Source organism: Lissotriton vulgaris, chromosome 6 (assembly GCF_964263255.1).
Source record: "Lissotriton vulgaris chromosome 6, aLisVul1.2, whole genome shotgun sequence".
Lineage (NCBI taxonomy): Eukaryota > Metazoa > Chordata > Amphibia > Caudata > Salamandridae > Lissotriton > Lissotriton vulgaris.
The window spans coordinates 1,504,190,117-1,504,214,686 of record NC_141694.1 but is presented as its reverse complement, the minus strand read 5'-3'; the positions used below and the strand labels follow the sequence as shown (position 1 = coordinate 1,504,214,686).

At 41.1% G+C, this 24,570-nt stretch overlaps 1 protein-coding gene and 1 long non-coding RNA gene across 8 annotated transcripts in view; one reads left to right on the top strand and one right to left on the bottom strand.

Annotated features, from left to right (window-relative positions):
• The window catches only part of GZF1 (GDNF inducible zinc finger protein 1), a 104,489-nt gene extending 88,352 nt beyond the window's left edge, over positions 1–16,137 (bottom strand). The window contains exons 1-3 of one of the 6 annotated variants that reach the window (XM_086927678.1): positions 16,099–16,137; positions 10,275–11,637; positions 6,179–6,273 (exon numbers count right to left, since the gene is read on the bottom strand). In XM_086927678.1, the coding sequence (XP_086783804.1) occupies positions 6,179–6,273; positions 10,275–11,617 (1,438 nt within the window). In that variant the 5' untranslated portion in view covers positions 11,618–11,637; positions 16,099–16,137. Of the gene's footprint in view, positions 1–6,178; positions 6,274–10,274; positions 11,641–15,887 lie in introns of all 6 variants that reach the window. The other 5 variants (XM_086927676.1, XM_086927674.1, XM_086927677.1 and 2 more) reach the window with 5 other exon arrangements.
• Positions 16,138–16,156: 19 nt separating this feature from the next.
• Positions 16,157–24,315, top strand: LOC147709067 (uncharacterized). 2 transcript variants are annotated; one of them, XR_015296680.1, is made up of 3 exons: positions 16,157–16,292; positions 21,319–21,521; positions 22,008–24,315. It is a non-coding gene; the product is annotated as an uncharacterized LOC147709067 (long non-coding RNA). The 2 variants fall into 2 exon arrangements; XR_015296681.1 differs by having other exon boundaries at positions 16,166–16,292; positions 21,322–21,521.
• Positions 24,316–24,570: the final 255 nt, after the last annotated feature.

The window sequence follows — 24,570 nt, the reverse complement described above, 5'->3', positions numbered from 1 at the left end:
AAGTAAATCTGGGTGGATGGAAAAGGAGCCATGCAGCTGTATTCCATACAGTCTGAAACCGTTTAAGCAGAGAAGTAGCAGCACCCAAGTATAGAACATTTCCGTAGTCCAGTCTGGACATTACAAGGGACTGGACTACTGTTCTTTTAGCAGGGGCCAAAAGGCCCACCAAGGTTTTCCTTAACCATTTAAGGATGCCAACACAGCAGACTGCTACTTTGTTGATCTGACAGCTCATAGACAGCTTGCCATCGAGCCATACGCTCAGATTTCTTTTACTGGACTGGTGATGGAGTATTACCCATAGCAGATGGCCACAGATGAGAGCCCCAGAGATGGGGTTGGTTGCCCACCAGCAGAATCTCTGTCTTGTCCCCATTCAGTTTTAATGAATTTCCATTCATCCAAGATGAACCTTGGGTAAGACAGCGCTAAGAGATTCTGTCCTGTGGATATCCTGAGATGATAAGGACACCACAATTAGGTATCATCTGCATCAGAAAACAATGTCAGCCCATGCGATTTTACAATCTTCGCTGAAGGTCTCACATACAGATTTAAAAGTAGAGGGCTCAGGGACACTCCCGGAAGCTAGGTGGTGCGAGTTAGACCTATGATCATTTGAATGCACCTGAAAGGTGCGGCCTTGTAAGAAAGAGCTCAGCCACACCAGGGTTGCGGTGCACACACATGTCTCCTAGCCTGGTCATTAAAGTAAAATGGCTCGCAGTGTCAAATGCGGCACTGAGATCAAAAAGGATCAGTGCAGCTGCACCCCCTTTATCCAGCTGGCACCAAAGATATTCAGCGACACCGAGGAGGGCTGATTCCATACGGTCACCAGGCCTGAAGCCTGATTGCAAAGAATGTAATAGACCATTTAGTTCAATGTAGGATGAGAGCTGTGGATTAACACGTTTCTCCAACACCTTAGCCAATGTCGGTAGGAGTGATTTAGGTCTATAGTTTGACCATACCAGAGGGTCCAAGGTTTTTTTATTTAGTATAAGTGTAACTAAAGCGAGCTTCCATGCTAGCGGAACAATGCCTTCTGAAAAGGAGGTATTTTAAAATTAATAAATAGCTTCAAAAATAATAACACAAGCTTGCCTAGTACTGGGCAGTGCGTGTGTGTGTGTGGGGGGGTGGGGGGGGGGGGCAGTGGTCAACTGGAGAGACTGATCTGACAGCTGCAAGCAGATAACTAAATAAAATCACATCTAGGGGTTGGGAAAAACTCGGTGAGCAAGTTGAATCAGAAGACACTTCAGAGGGGCTAGCCACAAAAGAGGCTTGAATACCTGCGACTTTGTTTTAAAAGAAGCCCGCAATATCATCACATTGTACTTACGTGAGGGGAGTAGCGGGGACAGTGCTAGCCTGATCTGAGAGATTCTTAACTACCCTAAATAAAGATTTATGGCAGTTTTTAGCCGTTGTGGTCCTATCAGAGTACAATTTAGCTTTAGCAATGCAACATTCTTTCTGATATTGTTTTAGAGCTATTTTGTATCTCAATCTGTTCTCATGATTCTAGGTTTTATGCCATCCCATTTCTAACCTATTGCACAAATGTTTTGGTTTGGTGCAATATATCATTGAACCATGAGGTAGGTTGGAGAGTTCGATGGAGTTTTTTGCTAGAAGCGGGAACTAGTATATCAAGAGGGGATCTCATCCAAGAATCTAGAGTAGGAGTGTCCGCTATTACTGACTCACTCAAAGTGGGACAATTAACTTCAAGTAAAGAATTGAAGGCTAAAACATTAAGCTTAGACCATCTCCTACCATGGAATGTTTCTGGGGCCTCTCTTAACTGTGGTCCAGATTGAACCAGCAAAGAGAAAGGAACTGCAAAGTGATCCGTCCATGTTAAAGGAAAAGGCTGATAGATTTGCAAACCACTAAAGTTAGTTTATATAGGATCCAACATATGGCTGGCCAAGTAAGTTGAGAAGTTCAAGATAAGATGAACATTAAGAGCCCCAAGATCCTCTATAACAGACGAAGCCATGCTACAGTCTCCTTCATCAAAATTAATGTTGAACTCGCATAATATGCTAACGTTGGAAATTTTAGGAATGGGCAATGTGAGAACATCGGAGATACTAGAGCTTCAATTGGCCACATTGCCCGGTCGGCAATAGATAAGGGCTCCACACAAAGTAAAAACAATGAAAAAAAGAAGAGCTTTGCATTCGGGAATAGCCAATTTATCTATTTTGTACATAAAAAACAATCTTTAAAAATATTAGCAGTTCCTCCTCCTTTTTTGTTTGCGTCCTGTCTCAGGATCCTATAGGAAGGGGGCAAGACTCAAATTACCCCTGGCCCGGGGGCCTCAGTATGCCAGGTTTCTGTTAAGTCAGGGTCATGGTCTATAAGAAAATTAGACATGTCCCTGTGATGTTTTGCACTTGAGCGACAACTTGAGCTAAAATGCTTAAAACCATGGTATTTCTGGGCAAAGCCAGGCTTCCTGTGATCCAAATGGTTCCCTAGGGAGGGAACAGGTTTTGAGTGCCGGGGAGAGGTCATGAACTTACCATGTGGGCACTATCTAACTGCTACCATCTGGTCTAAATCAGCCAATGGGGACAAGCAACTGTAACAAAAGGACGCAGGGCAAACAACTGAACAGCAGAATAGATGGGTTTATCTAAAAACGAAGGGGCAGCATTCCTGGCCAATGACAAAGATCAACTGACACAATAGACTAGGATTATCTGCACTCTGTCCACATTCTTTCATGCTGAAATTTAGCAGTAGTGTTAGGAAAAGGCTAATCTAATTTATGTGTCTGAACAAACACTGATTCGAACTTCATTGTCTTCCTTCATGCCAAAATCAGCAGAGGCGTAATGCTGGGCTTCCAAGACCAACTCAAACAAACTGATGCCTTAAGAGCGGGAAATCTTGCTCACATTTTTCTTTAAAAGGGAAGGCACAAAACTAATTTTACATTGTATAAATGGTCCATCCTCGGAACATTGGGGATATTCCCAACAGGGATAAAAAGAGCAGATTGGAGGTGGAGCGTTTACTTTATTAATGAATACAGGGCCTTGACCAGTTTTGGGAGGAGCTGGGAAGAGGAAGAGATTAACACAAGTGGGTCACACTGCGGTCATGTTTTTCTGTAGTAAAAAGGACTCCCAGGTCACTTTTGCTGTAACGCAAACCACTTGAGTAGGACTGAAACACAGTGTTAAAATTATCTGCAGGTAAAGTGCAAAAACTAGAGTTTGATCTTCTCAGGTACATTCTTAGCCCTTAAACGGAACCCAAAAAACTAGTTTCAGACAAAGAACTGCCATGTTCAGAAGAACTAATACCGTTTTGCATGCTGCTGTTAAGTATTGTGCCAGAGTAATGGAGAGACAGTCACCAGGCTTGAATTTGAATCTATGTATGCATGCATCTATTTATGTTGCGTTTTTATTGTGTAAACCTTGCCAAAGGCAGCGGAGCACTATATAGGGTCAGTGGCAAGGATACAGTACAGTTCCCGATCAGTGAAATTCAATAACCAGTGCAGCTGTGCAGTCAAAGGAATTTGTGTCTACCTGGAAGAGAACAAGAAGACCAGCTGCAACTAGACATTTCTTCAGCCTCCACACGTAGAGCTCCTCCCGAGTCTGCGGTGTAAAGAAGGCTCTGTAGAGAAAGTATCTCAGAACTACTGCTAAGGAGTTCTGGGACCCAGATGTAATTGGACACTTCGCCATGAACCTGTACTGGGGAACTGAGGAGCTTTTTCACAACCTGTCCAAGACTTTTAGAGAACCAGGGAATAAATGACAAAACTTTTTGTAACGTTTAGGACACAGAAATGTTTCTATTTCTGAAAGACACAACCTCCATCCTCCCTGGCTACATTTTGGTAGTTGGTCCCGTTCTATGGTTTTTCTACAGAGTTCAGCTATACTGAAAGGCAGAGAAAAAGGAGTATTTACCCTTGTTGAGACCTATATAACTGGCTCCGTTCAAGATTTTCAACCTCTAGAATTTTACAACGTCTGTATGTAAACCACCAGCTCTTACCTGAATGCGCTCAGTCACCAGTTAGCAATGAAGGGTGTGCAAATCCTGGTCTACCACAAAGATCAACACTTAGGGCATGATTACAAGTTTGGCGGTCCTGCCAGCACCCTGCTCCAGGACCGACAAACCCACAGTCAGACCGCCCGATTAGGAGTTTTCTTTTGGTCTGGCGGGTGGTACTTGGTGTTTCCATGGCAGTGCCTATTAAAAAGGCACCGCGATGGGAACGCCAAAGACTGTTCCTGCATGGCATGGACTGTATAGTCCATGCCATGCAGGAAAGGGGGTGCATGCAGACAGGTGGGCACATGATGTGCCCCACTACATGCATCCCATGGCCCTGAAAGGGAGGTGGTCAGAAAACTCCTAATACGTTAACCGGTGCAGCAGCGGCCCTGCCAAGCATATTAGGGCCTCTGACTGCCATGGGATCCTCGATCCCCGGTGGTTCTGTGGGGGTCCCACTATGGTATTCGCAATACGGTGGGCGCACCACCAGTCTGGCAGTCCAGGTTCAGCCACCATGGTTTCAATACAAAAGGTTTTTGAATTTACCGTCAGGTTTTCCTTAAACTAATTTTTGTCAAAAATAAAAAACTGCCACTCGACTTAGATAGAATTTTGGTGTTGTTCCACATGTACCAAAGATTTTCAGGGAAGGAATTTTCCTGTTGTGCCAAACTTTATAAGAATACACCATGTAGTCCTCACACAAACCAGTTTAGCTAAGAGGAGTTAGACTGTTTCGGCTTTGTGAGAAATGAGTCAATCTCACACAACTGGGGCTCTCTTCCAATAGCGTAATATCACGGTTTGCTACAGCTTGCATGCCCCGTAGAACTACGCAGGAATTCTTCAGCAGGTTCTGGTCCCCTTATAGCTAATGAGATCCTAATGTGAAATAATAATCTGAGAACCAGAAGGATGTAAGAGACAAGAGAAATTGTCTCAAACAGTTGGCCAATAGACAGATTTCAAAGGCAATGAAGACAGAGAAGCGGTATTTGGTGAGCAAATACTGCCAAAAACAGTAATACTCAAAGTACGGCCCAGGGCCTCATGTGGCCCTCCTGACCTTTATGTGAGGGTCCCTCTCAGCAGCAGCACTGGGCTGCTTTTTACTCGACATAGCGCTAATATTAAAAATATGTTAAATAAATGTGGAAGAATTTATTTAAATTTTAATTGCTGTTAAAGTGAGGAAGTAACTAGGGTGTTTTGCACTGCTTAACTTTAGGAACACATTCATTTATAAAGACATCTTGCAGCAGGCTCTTCGAAATTCAAAAGCGTATTTCATTAACATGCAGAACTGCCTCACCTTAGTAAATCAGATTACATCAATTCCATTCATAAGTATTGTTTTAAAGTCATAAGTTTTCAAACATGAATTTAGAAACATTCATGCTTCGCCTCATCCTGGCAACAATGCCAACAGTGAAGTCGGTTGTTATGTGCACCCTTTCTTAGGGTGACCAGAGTTGCTAGTTCAGATTAACAACAATATAGTTTATTAACTCAAACACAGGAGAAGGTTTTTTTAAGGCACACATCATGAAGTCATATATTTCTAGGCCCTCCTTTATGTAACAATGAACGGAAAGTAAAATAAAACATTTGCACAAGATCACACAATTTGGTCAAGTGGGGAAGCCAGGATTGACCGAGGTTTTCTGGTTCTACATTGTGCAATGCAATTCAGACAGTAGATGCACATGTGTTGCATTGTCTACACTAAACTTATTCCCCCATACCCCACCCCGACCATCTGCTACTGGCATCAGTATGGCCCTGTCACACCACCAACCAAACGTTTTGGCCCCTGGGAAAATGTTTGTGTGTACCCATGGCCTAAAGGGAACAAGTTATGTTTCACGGTACCTACTGTGTTTTCCAAAAGTCCACTAGATGCTAAAGACATTACCTCAACGTCCTGAACCATTGAGTTTTTCAACCCTCTTTTCTCCGGTTAAATATTCATGCTATCAGCGTTTTAAAATTTCAATTCCTTAGAAAACTACTTAGTAGTATGTAACTAGGGTTATTCACACCAACATCTGAAAGTACACTAATCATATCGGAAAAAAATAAATCTATTTCCCTTACATTAAAAGAAACACAATGGGAATCTTACCTGTGTGACATCTTTTATGGTAAATGAGTATGTGGTTCTGTGTAAATCTTGCACCACAGTCATCACAAGAGAATGGTTTTTCACCAGTGTGAATTCTGTAATTACAAAATATTAGTAGCATCGTTACTTGAGGATCGCCAGTACATTGTGTGCTTCTCTAAACTAAGGAAGTAACAATACCTAGAAAAAAAGAATACATTTTGGGTTTCTAATAAATAAACATGCAAGTACCTGCGAAAACAGAGGATTAGTCAAAGGGTAGAATAGATAAAGACAGAAAAAACAGAAAACGTTATGGATTCATTCTTAAACAGACCTACCAAGCTAAAAGACTTTAAGTGTTGAAAGCGTTCTGAGAATATTTTAAGAGAACTGATACTACAAAGTGCAGGAATCCTGTTCAATTCAATAACAGCAGCATGGTGGTCCATTTGATTTTCCCTAGAATACTTATTTTAATTGCACAAGAATCAGTGGCCCATAACATGCCAACTAGACAAACCACAGAAAAAAAAGTCACAGCTCAAGAAACCCCTGGCTATCAAGATTCCAAACTACTATGACATTAACCTTATTTACCAAAAGAAACCAGTCTATATATTTTCCAACCAAATGTTCCTCAGCACTTTTCACAGCCAAAATTACATCAACATATGAACCCAGCTATGATAACTATTGGTCTATTCAAAATATGTCACAAGCTCAGGTACATTTGGAGTTGGGTCTTGCATGTCAACAATTAGCCAGACAGGGAGGCTTCATTACAGTTTGCAAAAAATTGTGGGATGCCCCAAAAATACATTAAGCAACCAGATTTGGACTAAAATTATGAGACCTAGATCTTAGAACCTATGGCAAACATTTATGTGCTCAACAATGTACTCTTTGAAACTTAACGATTTGTGGGAATCACCAACCACCCCAATGGTGTTTAAAAAGTTAGTATGTAGTATAAACTTGTAAAAATGCTTTTGCACTTGCAGGACAACAATCAATTCACAAACAAGACCCATGCTGGATGAGGATAAACTCATATGATCAAATAATTAAACATCAATACTTGAAGACTAATTTCTCAACACATTTAAAACTAAAACTTCTCTCATACAGAATGGCCAATTTCCCCATAAAGGAATTAACCTTCCAATGGAAAAAGGATTGCAATGGAAAAGGGTGTGGTCCGCTCCAAACTGCAGGCTCTATGGTTACGAAGAAGACATAGTTTTACATATTCTGTGTGGGTGTCCAATCTTGATAAATGCTCACAGGCCGTTTTTAGGCTAAAGCTTAAACACTCTCCGAATAAGAACCTGCAGGCAAGTTTGATACATAGCCTAAATGGCCACCATATGCAGCTAAATTGCAAACTTGTAAAAATGTATGGATCATTTTAACGCCTGTTGGCTGCACAAGACAGAGCATACCATTGCCATTCTGGCCAATTGTACTGCAATTTATATTATGCATTTATTCAGTATTCAAGATTCATTATTTAATGGATTGCATTTTAGAAATTCGGCTGTTTCAAATTTGTTGCTTTTAACAGTTTTTAAGATCTAGAGTCGTGAACAGCTTATTGTAAATATGATTAATTCTGAAATGGTTTTAATGAACCATGCAATAAAGAAATTACTACTGTTCTATACAATCAAGACAGAAATACAGCCTTCAGGGTAGCATTCAAAAGAAGCAATGGCAAATAGCAATCCTGCCTCACAAGAAAGCACGAAGAACTAGGAGTTGTTTCAGTCCAACAAAGCAATGGCATCTATGGGGTCTATATATTCATAAGAAAACAATAAAATGTTCCCAAGGAAGCAATGCCAAGTAAGTGAATCTAGTCTTCCAAAGAAGCAATGTATAGAGGCATATATTCCCAAAAAAAATCGATGCCAACTAGGGAACCATTGTATGTCCGAAAAGTAAGTTCGGAGTCCAACCTCCAAAGTATGTTATGCCAACTGCAGTGTTCTGCTCCCATGACAGCAGTTTCTCCTTTCCTGGCAGTAATGCCAATCATGCACCCCTACCCAAAGCAGGGGAGATGTTTTTCAAGTTTTCAAGGTTGTATTGTTCCCAAGGTAGTACCAAGGTTTGGACTGGTCCTCCCAAGAAAGTGGGTTAGCCTTTAAGGGCGCTAGTGAGATATCTTGGGCTAACAAGCCAAGATGACATTATGATGGGTCTGAACAAAAATTACAATTGCAAAGCATTAAGCACCCAAGATGACCCGAGAGCATAAAATATATATATGGCCCCTCCAAATGTAGAAATTACATTAGAGCGCTACCCATGTGAAAGGGGAAAAAAGAGGGATGCTTTAAGAAGTTATCTTCAATTAAATGTAAGCAGATACTTATCATGCAGCAATGCATATTTGTGCAGCTCATCACTATATGACACATTATATTAAGTGAAAACCTCAGAAATGCCCATATAAGAAAAGAACAAATCACCCAATTAGCCAATAAGCAATTTTCAAAAAAATCTAACAAAAAGGCCTTCTAATGGAACTGGAGATGTGAAAAAGGCAGGACACATAAACAAAAACATTATTTGCAAAGGAAAGTGAATAAAAGTTTGCTTTTACCAAGTGAAAAATGTGGTCCCTCCTATTAAAGTACTACTGAATGTATGATCACATTTGCACCATGCAATTACAAAAAAGGCCTCACATCATCACACTGCTTGTAGCCGCAAATATACATTTTATCCTAATCACGGACTTGTTTGTGTGTACATTTCGAAGACTGGTTAAATTGCACTGAGTTCTTACAATTCAAGACTTGACGTTTTAGAAAAATATTTTAATTTCTCAACCAGTTCTATTCTAAAGCCTCAAAAACACAATCTGCAACAATCAACCCTATGGTGCTTTCCAGTATTCGGCTCAGCAAGTTAGTGTGCAGGGTTCTTCTTCATAAATATTCTACGCAGTTAAAACCACAGTGGAGGAAAACAAGAGAGTCAATTTAGAAAGGCACAGGCACCAATTCGAGGAGGGACCCATGACTGCATAAAACACAAATAGACCATGGATAAGGGAATGTAAGCTGACAAGCTTCACTCCCATGTCACAGCATCAATTCACGGCCTAGGCGATCTGTGCCCAGTTAATACTAGGCCAGGGCAGTAAACTCAGCTAAATTTGCAGAGTTTTCTGCACTCCGCGCTCGTTGGAGCTCGCAGAGTGCAGAAAACTCTGCTCCGCATAGCGCAGCAGAGTTTTTTCCTCGCTCAAGTTTGCCAGCGGTAAGTTGGCGAGCGCGAGATGCTACTCAGGGAGAATTTCTACTCGAGTGGCAGGAAGATCAACGCAAACGGCACTTCATGCCGCACCCCACTCCTTGCAGAACTCTGTATAGTTTTTTGGACACTTTGCATAGTTCCACATAGAGTAACTCGGCAAACTACACCCAGGCCTAGTTAATACGCTTTTATCACTTCATCATAAAGCAATGCAACAATTTTGTAACAGACAACAAAGCAGACGATGGCATAAAGTGTCTATTTTTTTAGCAAACTTGTGAATAAGAAGTTCCAGTATGAATGTTCTGGTTTCACCTGCCAAACCATAATGAACTGCGCACTAAATAACAGTCTTATACGCTGATGTTCCTGAATTTATCTACTGAAAACAACATGCAAGATAGTACAAAAATATACGGTTTATGCAACAGACAAGAATATTAATTTGCTATATACTTCCTGATTCTTAATTCATCTGCAACTTGCGTACGGTGCATAATAACATTCTCTCCAATTATGTTAAATTATTATCATACTAAAATACTAATAATATGAGATGTAGGACTCAAACAATATACTAATATCATAGAAAACAAAAAACAAAATGGTAAAATTATGCTCACAGATTAGCAATGTGTACACCCCAAATACATTGGAAATGCACAAAATCATATCCATATAATGTTTAAATAGCGGTAAGAACAAAGAAATTAAATGGGTTTACAGCAGTATTCCCATGAGCAACTGACACGAAAGGGGATTTGCACTCAATTCTATATTTAGATTCCTGTCAGTGGCTTTTACCTTTCCTAAAAGAATCCAAAAATGTCATGGAGTCTTTTCATACCTCATGTGTGTTTTAAGTGCAGAAGGCTGAGAAAATCTTGCCTCACATTGAGTGCAACCATAAGGTTTGTCTCCTGTATGCGTTCGTTCATGAAGCCGCAATGCTGTTTTGGAGCTCAAACCTTTAGCACAAATTTTGCAAAAGTGGCGCTCACCACCACCCTCGTGCACCTGAAGAACATGCCTCTTTATGTCTTTTTTCCGCTTGAACTTTTTCCCACAGAGCTCACATGGAAACCGCCGCTCACTGCTATGAACATGACGCTGGTGGCTCCTCAAGTTACAGCGGTTGGCAAAAGTCTGACTGCATGTATCACACTGGTACACAACTTCGGTAAAAACACCATGAGTATGTTTGTTGTGCTTCAAAAAACTTTTTTCGTATAGAAATTCCTTGCTGCAGGTTGTACACTTAAAATTGCCACCCTTCCTCTTCTTGTCATCCGTTTTTTTTAAGCTTTCGCTGAATTCACAGTTGCTGTCAGTCTCTTCATCCTCGGACTTCATATTTTTTTCTGATGGTTCTTCCAGCCCCAAAGTTCTATTTTGATTATTTATGAGCATGTTCGTGATAGAATTATTTTCTGAGTCCTTCTGCTGTTCTCTCAATCTTCTAGTATATTTCTTCTTAGGAATTTCCACAAACACTTTCCTTCCTGCCAGTCTCCCACTAGCTCTTCTGATTTTTACAAATGGGGGATTGAGGCCTTCTCTTTTCTCTTCTTCCACTGGTGATTTTTCAGTGGATGTGTTGGAACGCGCTCCACTGCCACTTCCTACTGGTGGGGAGACTACAGATTCTGATGGAATCTCTGCACTAGTTGCAGGCTCATCGATATGTACATCCAAATCCAAGAACACATTTCCATCATGCGCACCTTCATCGTCCCTGGACTCCACCTGTGACTCTGAAAAATGCTGCAATTCCAATAGCACTGTCTCAATCATCTGCTTTTTAAGCTGAAAGCAAGTTTCAGTTAAGTCCAAGCATTTTAACTTTTCGGCAGTTTCAAACATTCTCTGGACTCTGTGTTCTTCCACTTCAACTTTGGCAGTGTACACAAACTCAAGAAATGAAGCAAAGTCAACAACTTGAACTTCATTTAGGAGTATATCAGCTTTGGAACCACGCATGATCGGGTCCTCACTTAGAAATACTTCCTTAAAATACTTGCTTGTAGCAGCCAAAACAACCTTGTGAGCAAGAAATTCTCCTCTGGCTCCCTGATTCTCCACTCTCACTGTAACATCGCAGAAGTGGCCAAGAAGACGCAACTGATGCATTTCCTTCAGAAGGTTAAAAGAGGACGATTTTGACTCCAATAAAACAGCACGAGACTCCATTTTGAGTTTTTAGACGTCATCTGCTGAAAAAATAAAAATATACTTAATTAAATGGGACAAAATCTCTTCTCACCCGCCACACAGAACATATACATGTAAATGCAAAGTAAATTTAAATTTAGCAGTAAAATTAAAATACCACACGGTTTGTTACGTGGAAATTGAAAGTCCTGCAGTGGGGCTGATGCACCTATAGGTACAAAAGCGACAGACTTCAAAATACTAGAGCCATGCTGTAAAAGTAGTGCACGGTGCTGAGTGCAATTTTCAGCCTTGTGGAGATGCCATACATCTCTGCGAGGACCCAAGAGTGAAGTTCTCAGTGCTCAGAGTGATGGAAATAGGACAGAGAAAACAATTTTAAAGGCACATTCTACCTTAACAATTCTATATTTCTGCAGATGGTTGAGAGAATTGGGCTGAAATTCAAATGTGCAGCCAACCGTAGTTTTAAGACTTACTGTCTGTATTTTAGTTAATGAAATATGATCAGACATACTGATGTTACATTGTTCAAGGCAACTGTCTTTGAGCTTATACTGTGTGACCAGAAAGAAGCATCAGAAGAATTAAGCAGCTACCTGACTGTCTGCTCTTGAACTGTTCAAATAAGTTTACATTTTTGTACATGTCTTAATAGTCAAACTATTAAATTATAACTTTGCAATCGTTTTTTTTTTATGAAAACCAATGCCCATCCCTCCTGTAGTTCACAAAACTGGTTCACTTGCAGCATGGCCTAAGACACTGCCAAACAAATCCGTCACAGTCAGCTTGAACTAGAGACTAAAAGACATGTTACCCTCATAGATTACATGGAATGGATGTTATTGTGGGCATTCAATATCCAATATATTTTGCTCTGCATAGGCTTTTAAATTCTAGACAGGGAAACACCATAAACAAATCACTCCAACAGTAAGGACCAGTTGACATAAAGGTAGGGACTACTGGGTCCAGATCAGGCGCTAGCAAGAGTGAATGCAAACCACTAGTGTGCTTTTATATGTGACGACACAGAACACAATTGCTTTGAAAAGACAACCTGAAAGAGACCCTTTTCAAACGTTTTGGAGTAAGATTACTTCTTCTAACATCTGGCTTACTAAATGCTATCTCTGGGAGTGCCTATGTAACATGTTAAAAAGGTGGCATTTGTGCCTCTTTACTTACGGTTGACACAACACTACATACGCAAATCAGTTTTTTTATCCTTAATAATTTTACCCTATCCTTGAACAATCTGTATCAAACTTTGGAAAAGAAAAGTTTAAATGTAGAGCTTTTAATTATTTAGAAATTAGCAAAGGAAATTTCAGCAGGTAAAGAAAAAATTAACTATCAGTGGCAGAGCCCAAACGTCTTGCCTTTTCACTGCCAGTTCAGACTCACTGGCTTTGTTATTGCTTTTTGGCAACACTATTCAGCACTGCTAAAAAGAGAATGAAAAGGTTTTTGCTTGTCAATGTTGTACAGCATAGGCAAAAAAAGGCTCCAAGGGTGTGGTCAAAGAAAAAAGAGAGATGTGAATAAAAAGCAGGGAAATAAGATAGAAAGGGAAGCCATCCAATCAAGAGCAAGGGATTGGCCTAAAGCCCACTGATAGAAAATTCCCTGTTTTGTGGGATCCCCCCATTTTTTGTTAACTAGTATTGCTGGTTTTAGAACTCCACACATTAGGGCACTGCTGCCTAGTCCCCAGTGTGTGTGCTCTGACCCTTAAAACATGGTGAAATTGGCATAGTTAACTTCCCAGTAAGGTCATTGGATATGGTGCACGGAAATACACCAATGTAACAGAAAGTTAAATATCACCTGTGGACTGCAGCACCTATCGTGCCATCTGCTATGCTGACAAGGAAAATAAAGGCTTCAGGCTTACACATATAGCCTGTTGCAGCTTTTGAATATGCAAGCCACCCGGTCATAATAATCTTTTTTGATAGGAAGGAATCCTACTTTTAAATATTAAGCAAATCACAAGTGTGTAGTCCACATGGTAGCATGCCTAGTATTTTAAGTGGCACATGCAAGAATTTCATGTTGGCATGTTCCTTCATGACAAGCCCCCAAAGGCTATTTTCACTGTAAAAAGCTGTAGCTTATCTCATAAGAAAGACTAAAGTACAAATAAATTCCTATTTTTGCTAACTGTGCTTTGGTATAAACTACCAAAAAGTTTCAAGCACTGTTTTTAATATTCATTAAACATCCAATTAAATAGTGAAGCTGGATTTTTGATAAACATATAGGAAAGGTAACTTTTCAAAAGTTAGACTCTGCCTGCCTAAACCTTCAGTGGGCTAATTAGCATTAGCCTGCCAGCAGCTGCCCAGTCGGTGCTTTCCTCTTAATGGGGTTTGAGAACGGCTCTCGGAGCAGAGAGAACGGCTTGGGCATTTTTGAAGGAAGACCTGGATGGAAGATATATGGCTCTTCTCAACTAAGGAAGAGCAGTTAGGAAGGTTCATGAACTCGAAATGGTCCCAGATGAGGCCTGCCTAACACAGTTTGTGTAAAAGGAGACCTGAGGAAAATAGGCCTTTTAATCCCAGAGCAGTGTTGGTAGGCATCCTTGCACCATCCCAGTGAGAGGGAGTATTCCTAGATTTTTGCCCTGAGCTGCACCCTCAGGGTAGCACTTTCTGCCATTCAGAATTACTACTTTTCAACTATTCCTAAAAATACTTGGGAAATGAATGACTATCCCCAAAATATTCCAGGGCTGCAGTTGGAATACTAAATAGGCGTCCTGGAATGTTCTGGAGAAAGTTGCTCTTTGTCTAAATATTCTAGGACTGGAGTTAAAATAGTAATTCTGATCTTCTAGTGTCTACCACACCCACAGATGCTGTGAGGGCGAGGTTCAGGGCAAGAAACATGAACGAGCGTGGGAGGTGGAGCTGGTTCCAGAACCAGATGGGTATGGTTGATGAGGGGGGGCTGTTAAGTTCTCTTGAAACAACCCTGGGAGGGCCAACAACTTATTCTAGGGGCAGATAGGTTAACAGTGCCACTTCACCCATAGCTCATCAGCACACATCTGGACCTGTAGATGAAAAGAAGAGGACTGGGCCTACTGTCTCTAACCTGCGTGGACACCTAAAGGGCTGGACCTCCCAGGTCAAACAGGATTACTTTAGAAGCCATCCCAGAGTCATTGGATGATCATCCAACTACCTTAGAAGTCATTTACACGTCATCAGACATTATCAAGCTCTTGAAGTCATCAGCAAGCTGCAGAAGCTCAGCCTGATGATTTGAGGAGGACTTGAAAATTAGTATCTGATGACTTTAGTAGGTGTCATTATTCGTGATGATTAAAGGATGACTTGAAAAGGAGTACCTCATGACTCTAGTAGGTGTAATTATTCGTGATGATCTAAGGAGGACTTGAAAATTAGTATCTGCTGACTTCAGAAGGTGTCATTATTCCTTATGATCTGAGGATGACTTGTAAATGACTCTCCGATAACTTTACAAGATGACATCGTTCCTGATGACTTTGGGGGTGATTTGAAAATAAGCATCTGAATACTTCAAAGGTACTATTGTGTTTTCAAAAAGATGTTTTTGCGTCTGGTGATTTTAACAGGAATTGTTTGTCTATTTAAAGAGCACATCCACCACTTTGGTTTCAGTTTTCCAGAAAAATGCAAACTGTTGGATGATTGCACAATGAATTGCAGATAAACGTCTGACCTCCTGCAGCTCGGAGCCCCAAACACACCCTGAACCCCCAAATTAACCCTTGCACCCCAAAACCCAAACACAACCTGAACCCCAATATTAACCCTGGCACCCTGAACCCCCAAATTAACCCTTGCACCCCAAACCCAAACACACCCTAAACCCTAAAATTAACCCTGGCACCCCAAAACCCTAACACACCCTGAACCCCCAAATTAACGCTTGCACACCAAACACACCATAAACCCTAATATTAACCCTTGTACCCTAAAACCCAAACCCACCCTAAACCCTAAAATTAACCATCGCACCCCAAACCCAAACATGCTCTAAACCCTTAAATTACACCTGGCCCCCCAAAACACAAACCCACCCTCAACCCTAAAATGACCATGTACGCCCTAAAATCCGAAAGCCCTACAAACCCCCAAACTTTTTATGAATGCGGAATGCCGGGAGGCGCTGCTGTGATATGATACTTTCTGTACCCCCAGGCTGCACTTCCTTCATAGAGTATTTCCATAAACACATAGTTTAGTGGAATCCGATTGTTAGACTCTTTAAACAACTGCGGACAGACCTGCTCATGGCCCGAGGAATAGATCTTGCAAAGGAAAACAAGCTTTGTCGTCATGATGACTGCCGAATTCACTCCATCACAATACTAAAATACATTTTTAAAAAGCACAGCTGCCTCGAACACAATGCCAAAATCACCTACTGTAAACCATCAGTCTGCCGGCTTGCTGGGACTCGAACCGCAGATCCCCAATGGAGAGCAGCTCTCTCACCTTTTCATATACCGGAAGCCGGTAGCAAAAGCAAAAGCTACGCACATCCGGGAGCGCCGGAAGTGACGTCATTGGTCTGCGGCAGGAACGAATACTACCGTGAGTGCAATGGCCATTAAAGGGACAGATGGATAGGCATCGGTCTCTTTATTTTTCCAACTCCACTTCCTTCATCGATTCCAGCGTATACTCAGGTAAGTGCTGCAGCTGTTAAAAAATAGCAGCATCGATCCTCCGCTCTCGGTCCCAACTGCTCAATTTCCGTACCAGACCAGCTTCCTCATTTTTCGGAAAGCACGAGTTTTCATTAAGGGGGCAAATTCAGACACAGCTCCCTGCATGTGTGTGCTTCGTACGTGTTAAAATGAATGCCTGCGTTGCAATGTGTGTGTATTATGTGTGTTTCATGTTTGTCTGTATCAGCCTGCCTGCTTGTTTAATATGCACCTTTTGTGTTTGAGCATGTGTATTTTTGTGTATGTGTGACGTAGTGCAGTAGTGCGTGCCTGTGTAAATTGTGGAAAATTGCAAAAAGCCTAAAAAATTTGTTTTACAGCAAGTTCTTCCCCGTACGAAAATTAAATTACTGCCCGTATATTGAAGGTCCCATGTTGGTTCCAAGTGCACCTGCGTGAATTCAAGATTCTCGACCAAATGGAACAGTTTTCGATCTACTGAAAACTTGTCAATCAAAGAAGGCTAAACACATTTATTTAGGTGAATATTGTATATTGTTGAGCATTACTTGTGTCCTTGCAACTTGTCATTACTAAAACACTGCAGTTTTCATGGATGCGTTTCAAAGCATAAGGATAAATGCTTCAAATAACTTAGCCGTTGTAATGCTGGTTCCTTATTTTGTTTGCTATTAGTGTAATTGAAAGGCCTGGTTGCCTGTGGCGATTGAGGTTTACGCCCTATTTAGGAAACGTAGTCCGACACGCATTCCAACATCTTGCAATATCTGCTTTTGCAAAACAGGCTATCATTCTGGTTTCGTTCCATGTGCATGCAATGTTTTTAACTCGTTTGTATATATTATTGAGACGGGGCCAATTACGTATTCCGTTTGCGCTAATTTACCTTGACCACTAAGATCTCTGTAAAAATGAAGCAGGTCTTGTTACATCTGCCACTATTGATCCCAGCCATATATTATCCAGTTACAACCTGACCTACTGCTAAAGTACTGAGGTAGAGGGATCGAGCCCTGAGATAAATCATCTCTCTCTCTCGTCATTTTTTTTTCTTTTTTTTTTTTTTCTTTGGGGCATTACTTAATCGTTAGCAGTTTACCTTGGATCCCTGTGATATACCTAGGGTAGCAAAAAGACCCATCCCTGCGTTATTATACGCAGATGATGCGGTCTTGATGGCTCGCACGCCAGTGGCCCTACAACGCCTTGTAATATCCTTTAACACATTTATGTCTAATTTAGACCTGCAAATCAACTGCTCTAAAACATTCACCATGAATTGTGGCCCTGGTTCTAATAGAAAAAGGAGGCCGATGTTTATTAATGCCAGTCCCCTACCTTTCCATATCTGGGCATTTTATTTCATGAATCAGGGTCTTGGGCAGATGCCATAAGAGTAAGGAAAGATCGGTTTTGCAAATCCATCACAGCGCTTAGAAATTTCTCTAAAAAGATAGGGAGAAAACCTACTGTAGAACTGCTGCGAATTTTTAATGCCACTTGTGTTTCTATTGCTGTCTATGGTGCTGGGAGTTGGGGCTATGACAACGTACAATCTATTCAGGTTGCAGAAAATAAATTCCTGCGATTCATCATAGCTGTACCTGAGAGTGTCTCAAGTTACATTTGTCATATGGAACTTGGCCAACCCCATATTATCAGAGTCCAACCAGTACTGCAGTGGCATAGGGCTTGGACCAATGATGGGTGCGTACTGAATCGAGCTATCGTAAGGGATGGATTAAGTTTGGACAATGTGAGCAGGATAAGATGGTTCACTTAAATTAGGGACTTCCTTAGAGACATTGGCTGTATGAGTTATTATGACGATCCTTTGTCTATGTGTAACATTACGAGGAAGTCACTAAAAATAAAATGTATGAAACATCTGTAAGATATCAGAATGACTGCAGAAATTAAGAAAAAGTCTGTTGCAGCCCATCAACTCATATTACTGCAGGCCAAAATCCAACCTTATTTAACCCTTTCTATGACAACATTCGCGATTCATTTTGACCCGTTTTAGGTTAAGTATTCTTTTTAGGGTTTTAAGTTTCCCCGTAATGAACTGTTGGTCTCCCAACCTAATTAAATGCCCTTATGATAACTCATCAGAGCAATACCAAAAGGGTACAAAGTTCCCCGGGAAGAGTGAAGAAGTGCATGTATTAGAAGGAGGGGGGAATCCCCTTGATGGAACTAAAACCCTCACACACCCAGCAAGCTAGGTGTCATGCTTCATCATATGGGTTCTGCTCCTCGTCAGACTGGCGCTGCAATGTCTGACAGGCTCCCGAAACCGGGGCTCTTTAGCGGAGATCTTTTGTTCCGGCCATATGGTGCATGCGTGTGAGAGGGCGGGGGGTGTGGTCGTGACGTTGAAAAGGAGAAGTTAAAAAAAGGTAGGTCAGTCCACAATCCAATTTATTCGCGTGGTAGACTCCCTTGGTTAAAAGGTGGGAGGGGAGATACATGCCCTAAAACTATCTGAGCATATTAACTACTACCCTCTAATTAGGTCGACATGTTTCTTGCTGTGATGGCAATTCCTCAGGACCTCAGTAGATAGTACCACACAGTGAAGAGATTATTTAAACTTGTAATATGGTATACAACCTTATTTGGTCGGTAATACTGGGGCGCAGGCCGTTTGATCCTGTTGAAGTATTGCGACCTGTAAGAATAAAGACAATTCACAGGACAGCAAAGTGAATGCAGTATTCCCAAGTGGAAGGTTCGCACAAGTTCAATCAAAAATACACACACATTAAAAAGGTGCAGAGTTAAGAACAAGCAACCAGCGTAGTGAGGCGATAATTGTCTCAAACAATCATCTCACTGAATCATGCAACAGTGAAGTTAGGAAGAGGCAAAAGTTACTGCAACAAAAGTGAAGATCAGGTTACATTGCTTACCCCAGAGAAATCCCTATGGAACCTCGCAGTCTGCTCCTGTGGGAAGAGCCAACTGGGGAAACACTTGGAGGCAGGCAGTCAGCCTCGCACCCGGAGTGGCGGCTGTTTCGATAAGGTCAGTGTCCCATAACTAAGTAGCGGCCAGCAGCTGCAGTATACCCAAAGTGCACGCGAAGACCGGGCAACACGCGCCACTCATCAGAGCAGTCTGACATCCACATCCTTTTATTCTGTAAATGCTACACTTTACCCTGGAAAAGACTGATTGTACCAATTTTAAAGGAAATGAATGTTAGACGATGTTGTGCCGCCTTTTTAGAACTCAAGAAATTAGATGTTATTTTTATTGTAGCTTCCATTTCGGAATATTTTAGTAATGTTTTTAGATTACGAAAATCAAATTGCACTTGAAGTCAATGTATGCTGCATTTAAATGTATTACATATTTGTACCTACATTTGTATTTCTAATAACCTAGTGGTTCTAAATGTTTCTTTTAATAATGATGATGTGGTAAAATTAATTGTTTTTATGTACTTTTATGGTTACTAATTTTTAGCCGAATAAAGTCAAATTGAATTGAATACTGCCCGTATATTGAAGGTCCCATGTTGGTTCCAAGTGCACCTGCGTGTATTCAAGATTCTCAATCAAATGGAACAGTTTTCGATCTACTGAAAACCTGTCAATCAAAGAAGGCTAAACACATTTATTTATGTGAATATTGTATATTGTTGAGCATTACTTGTGTCCTTGCAACATGTCATTACTAAAACACTGGCAGTTTTCATGGATGCGTTTCAAAGCATAAGGATAAATGCTTCAAATAACTTAGCCGTTGTAATGCTGGTTCCTTATTTTGTTTGCTATTTGTGTAATTGTAAGGCCTGGTTGCCTGTGGCGATTGAGGTTTACGCCCTATTTAGGAAACGTAGTCCGACACACATTCCAACATCTTGCAATATCTACTTTCGCAAAACAGGCTATCATTCTGGTTTCGTTCCAGGTGCATGCACTGTTTTTAACTCGTTTGTATATATTATTGAGACAGGGCCAATTACGTATTCCCTGTTTGCGCTAATTTACCTTGACCGCTAAGATCTCGGTAAAAATGAAGCAGGTCTTGTTACATCTGCCACTATCGATCCCAGCCATATATTATCCAGTTACAACCTGACCTACTGCTAAAGTACTGAGGCATAGGAATCGAGCCCTGAGATAAATCACATTAATATTTCTCTCTCCTTGCGCGCTCTCTCCCCTCTCGCTTCTAGCATTCAACTGCCTCGGATCATGTGTTAAATATTTATACAGTGAAAGCACGCACAAGTTGCAGTAACGCGTGCCTTCCCCATTGATTGAGATCTTATAAGAGGTTTCCCCATGCCCTCTTCTCGTTTGAACTGCGGGTACTGCATGTGTCAGCGAGGTATGGGATCCCTTCATGTTAAATTGCATCTCTTACCAAACTTCCAAACACCTCTGGCAAAACACTTATAAGGTCCCAGAGGGGAGACCTATTGGCTATGCCAATGCTTTTGCTTTATGTATTTGCCATTGCAATGCCTTTTCATTTATAAAGCCATTACATATTGCACAATTAACGTACAATATACTAGCAAAGCTAATATCTTTAGCTTAATAAAAGGTGAAACCTATTGCATTTTTAACACTTGTCCTTTCATGTTGGGGGTGCCAGTGGGCAGAGGGTAGCAGGCATCTCGCTCTCTATGCATCTGTGGGGATAGGTAACTTGATTTCCCGTCACAAACCCCAGTGTGAAAGTTCACTTATTGATAGTTCTTCTATTTCTCTCATAATGCCTCTACTTTGCTATTACTATTTGTCCTGAGCAGCAAGACCTAAGCATACACTCTGGCTCTCCAAAAATAAAGTTGATTATTAGGTAATTTCCTCAATGGCCTTCAGTGCATGCCCAAACACTTCTTTGTAGTCCAAAATCTAGGCATATTAGATAGAAATTGCACCAGGCCAGTGTACTTTTTGGGGTGCTTTTCTCCAATTAAATCTGTTCAGTTTGATATGCTTTGTATTTTACCTCTGAAACTTAAACCACACACAAACTAATTCCTGATTTTTATATCTAGCAGTACATAATCATGGCTTCATTCAACGCCCTTTTTTTTCACTTGCGATCATTCTGTGTGTGTTCGAAAAGATGGTGACTTCCTGCTTTTGGACAATCCCAGGGAAGTTCTTTGTAAATGGCTTGGCGAAAATGTAGATGAAGCTGGTCGGCCAATCACCGAAGAGAGAGATTTTAAAGCTATGATTCTGTTCCAATCATCTGGTAAGCACACTAAGTAAACCTTTATAATAAGTTTGCAACTGCAGGATAACGGTACAAATTACCAACCTGTTACAGTAAAAACCTACATTTGTGATTAATTAATCCAATAATGGACAGTAAAAATGAACATGCATGTCCCCACATATGCCTTGGATTGCTCTCCAGAGACAAATGTAACACTTATGAAAAGTACTGAAACGTTTAGCTTGTGACACTACTATAAGGCAGCCATTTTTGGATAAACTATTTTATTTAGGCAACTTTTTTCAGGAGGTTCAAGTTCAGGCTTACAATGTGTACTGTCTATTAAGGAAAACTTACTTACTTGGTTATGGATAGATTGTACATTTGTCCTTTATTATCAATACCTCTTTATTTATATATTATGGCTAGAGCGTGAAGATATATTGCAAGTGGTCAATGTGTTCTTTTCTGTTTTGAAGTGTATATGTAAATATATATTTTTTCTCTCTTGCTTTTTTTTAGTGAAGAAACAGTGTCTAATGATTCAGGATATTTTTCAAGAGATAATTGCAAGCTATTCTGGCACAACAGAGGGTTTACAACCGGTGTTACTTCAAAGGGCACTGGAGAAAAAGCAGATGTTAATGGACTGGCAATCGGGGAAGCGCTGGTAGACTTAAAAGGGTGTTACGCGAACTACAAGAGGAAGAAATTGCAGAGAAAAGATGCAAGGACAAAAAAAGCCAAGCAGAGTGGACTGGATTATATAAGAGTTGGTAACAAAGCTCATGCTGAAAGCACAACTTCTCAGCCTGGTGATGCAAGTTCGCGGATGAATTTGCAGAAACTTGAAAACCTGGCCCTTTTAGCAGGGATGGCTAGTGTCCTTCATCAAAAATCCACAACTAAAAATGACGCATCAGACCGTGAAAATGAACTTGTCTTGGAGTCCCCGCTTAAATCCAAATATCAAGGACAAAAACATGCCTTCCTTTCACCACGTCGTCCTAGAGTAATCAACACTCATTCTGAAAATATAATGGGGCCAGTCTGATGTAATCAATAGCCATCCTGAAGCTGTCATAGGATCAACCAGGAATAATCCACACACATCCAGAAATTGTCATGGGATAATTCCAGAGTAATCCACTTCCATCCTGGAATAATTGACAGTCATCCTTAAATTAGCTAGAACCCATCCTGGAGTAATTCTCCCTCATCCTGAAGTTGTCAATTAGTATTCGTGGAGTTGTAAAAGGTAATCACTCCCTGCCAGTAGAAGTCATCAGAACACCATCCTACTGTGGTTTTTGTGAGGAGTCTAGGTTCGTCATCACATTTTTTGTCCTACGGGCATACTTCACGATGGCTTGGGATGACTTCCCCAGATAATTGCAGGAATAGCCTGACTAATCATCAGATGAGTCCAGAATGACTCCAGGAGGATCTTCCTTTTTGACAAGGGCTGCTCCCACTTGTACCAAAGCACTGAGAACTGAACTCCAAGAGTCAGCTGGTTAACCTGTCTGGCTTCTGCGCTCTCTAAATGAGGAGGGAGAAGAATGGAGCAGCAGGGCAGCCATGGTCCAAATTGCAAATACAGCACCGCTGTCGCGGTCTGCCGACCCAGCAACCTTTTTTCTGTTAAAGAACACATATCACCTCTGAAATACCTGTTCGTGGAAAGGCAGGGTGGATAACAAATTAACAATCATCCTCCATAGTTTGAGGAGTGCGGAGGAAGTGTAACATTCCCTATTGTGTAAGATAAGGAGTTACCCATTCGCACATTTGGTAAGGTTCTTATGGCCAAATAAATGGGTTAAATCCAACAATAAGTCCTTCGCTTTGTGCAAGACAGGGAACTAACATATGTTTGGCAAAGTCGGAGGAACTAATAAATCCTAGGTTATTCATTATTCCTGTATGACACTCTAGGTTCTGGCTTGGTCATAGAGTCTGGTGTTTCAATTTAAGTACCATTCTATCCATTAGCAAAACCCTGTCATATCATACAATGAACGTGAGCCTTGTACCAGGGTGTGATCTTTTGGCAGAAACAGTAACAATTCTGATATGTTGAGACGTAGGCGGTTGACTGGTCTGAGAGGCTATTGTAGGGGACAGAGCCGTACCCAAGCAGGGCACCTCTGAATCCCCTGCATGCTCGTAACAAAAGACTTTACGCTTCCACTTTATCCCCGAAGATTGTGTGACAGCTCGAACAATTGCACAAGTGGAGTCAGAAGGATGCGCGGCAATCTTGAAATAAAGACCAATTTATAGTGAAGAGGCATACAACTAAGTTTATCACAGCATTACAGAAAATAGTTGTGACATGCCAGTGAACTTTGACTTAGTGTAAACAAGCAGCCTCGCAGGTAGGTTAATGACCTCTGCTGGTAGTGTCTAGGAGACGCACAAAAAAGAATACCCGTATGCAATACATTCTCAAGGAATGAGATATAAGTTTACTTGCTTCCCTTTATAAATAAACCAACAAAGAAAACGACCGATAAAACCCCTAATGCCATATAAAATGAAGTGAATGTTTATCCTAAGAGACGAGACCTAACAAAAATGGACGATTGAATCGGCTCCACTCAGCCCAGTTTACCACACATAATGTTCCGTAGACACCGACCCTACTATTTGCAAGGATATTTCCTGCCATCACCTTCACCCCCTGCCTGTCTTCACTTGTAGATGCAGCATATTAAATGCCATGTAATGAAGTGGAAAGTGCGTTTGCTTTTACTGAGTTGAACAACAGAAACTAGTTCAATATCATAATGCTGATAACTTTAATTAAAGGGGTTATGTCGATAACTATATTGTTAAAGTTTCTTTAAACAAACACGCAAGGCGTCCGGAGCACTTGTCCACTACTTACACGGACCGAAGGTGAATTCAGTCTTATGATCGTTGTCCGTTATTGATATTTTAACAGACGACATTTGTCCGTACGCCAGTGCTTCCGGGTCGCTTGTCAGCCAATCCCAAGAATGGGAATATCCAGGGAGCTGTCTGAGAGTGGGAAGGACTCGCAATGTGTCAAATGACCTAGGATTGGAGAGCGGGCGGC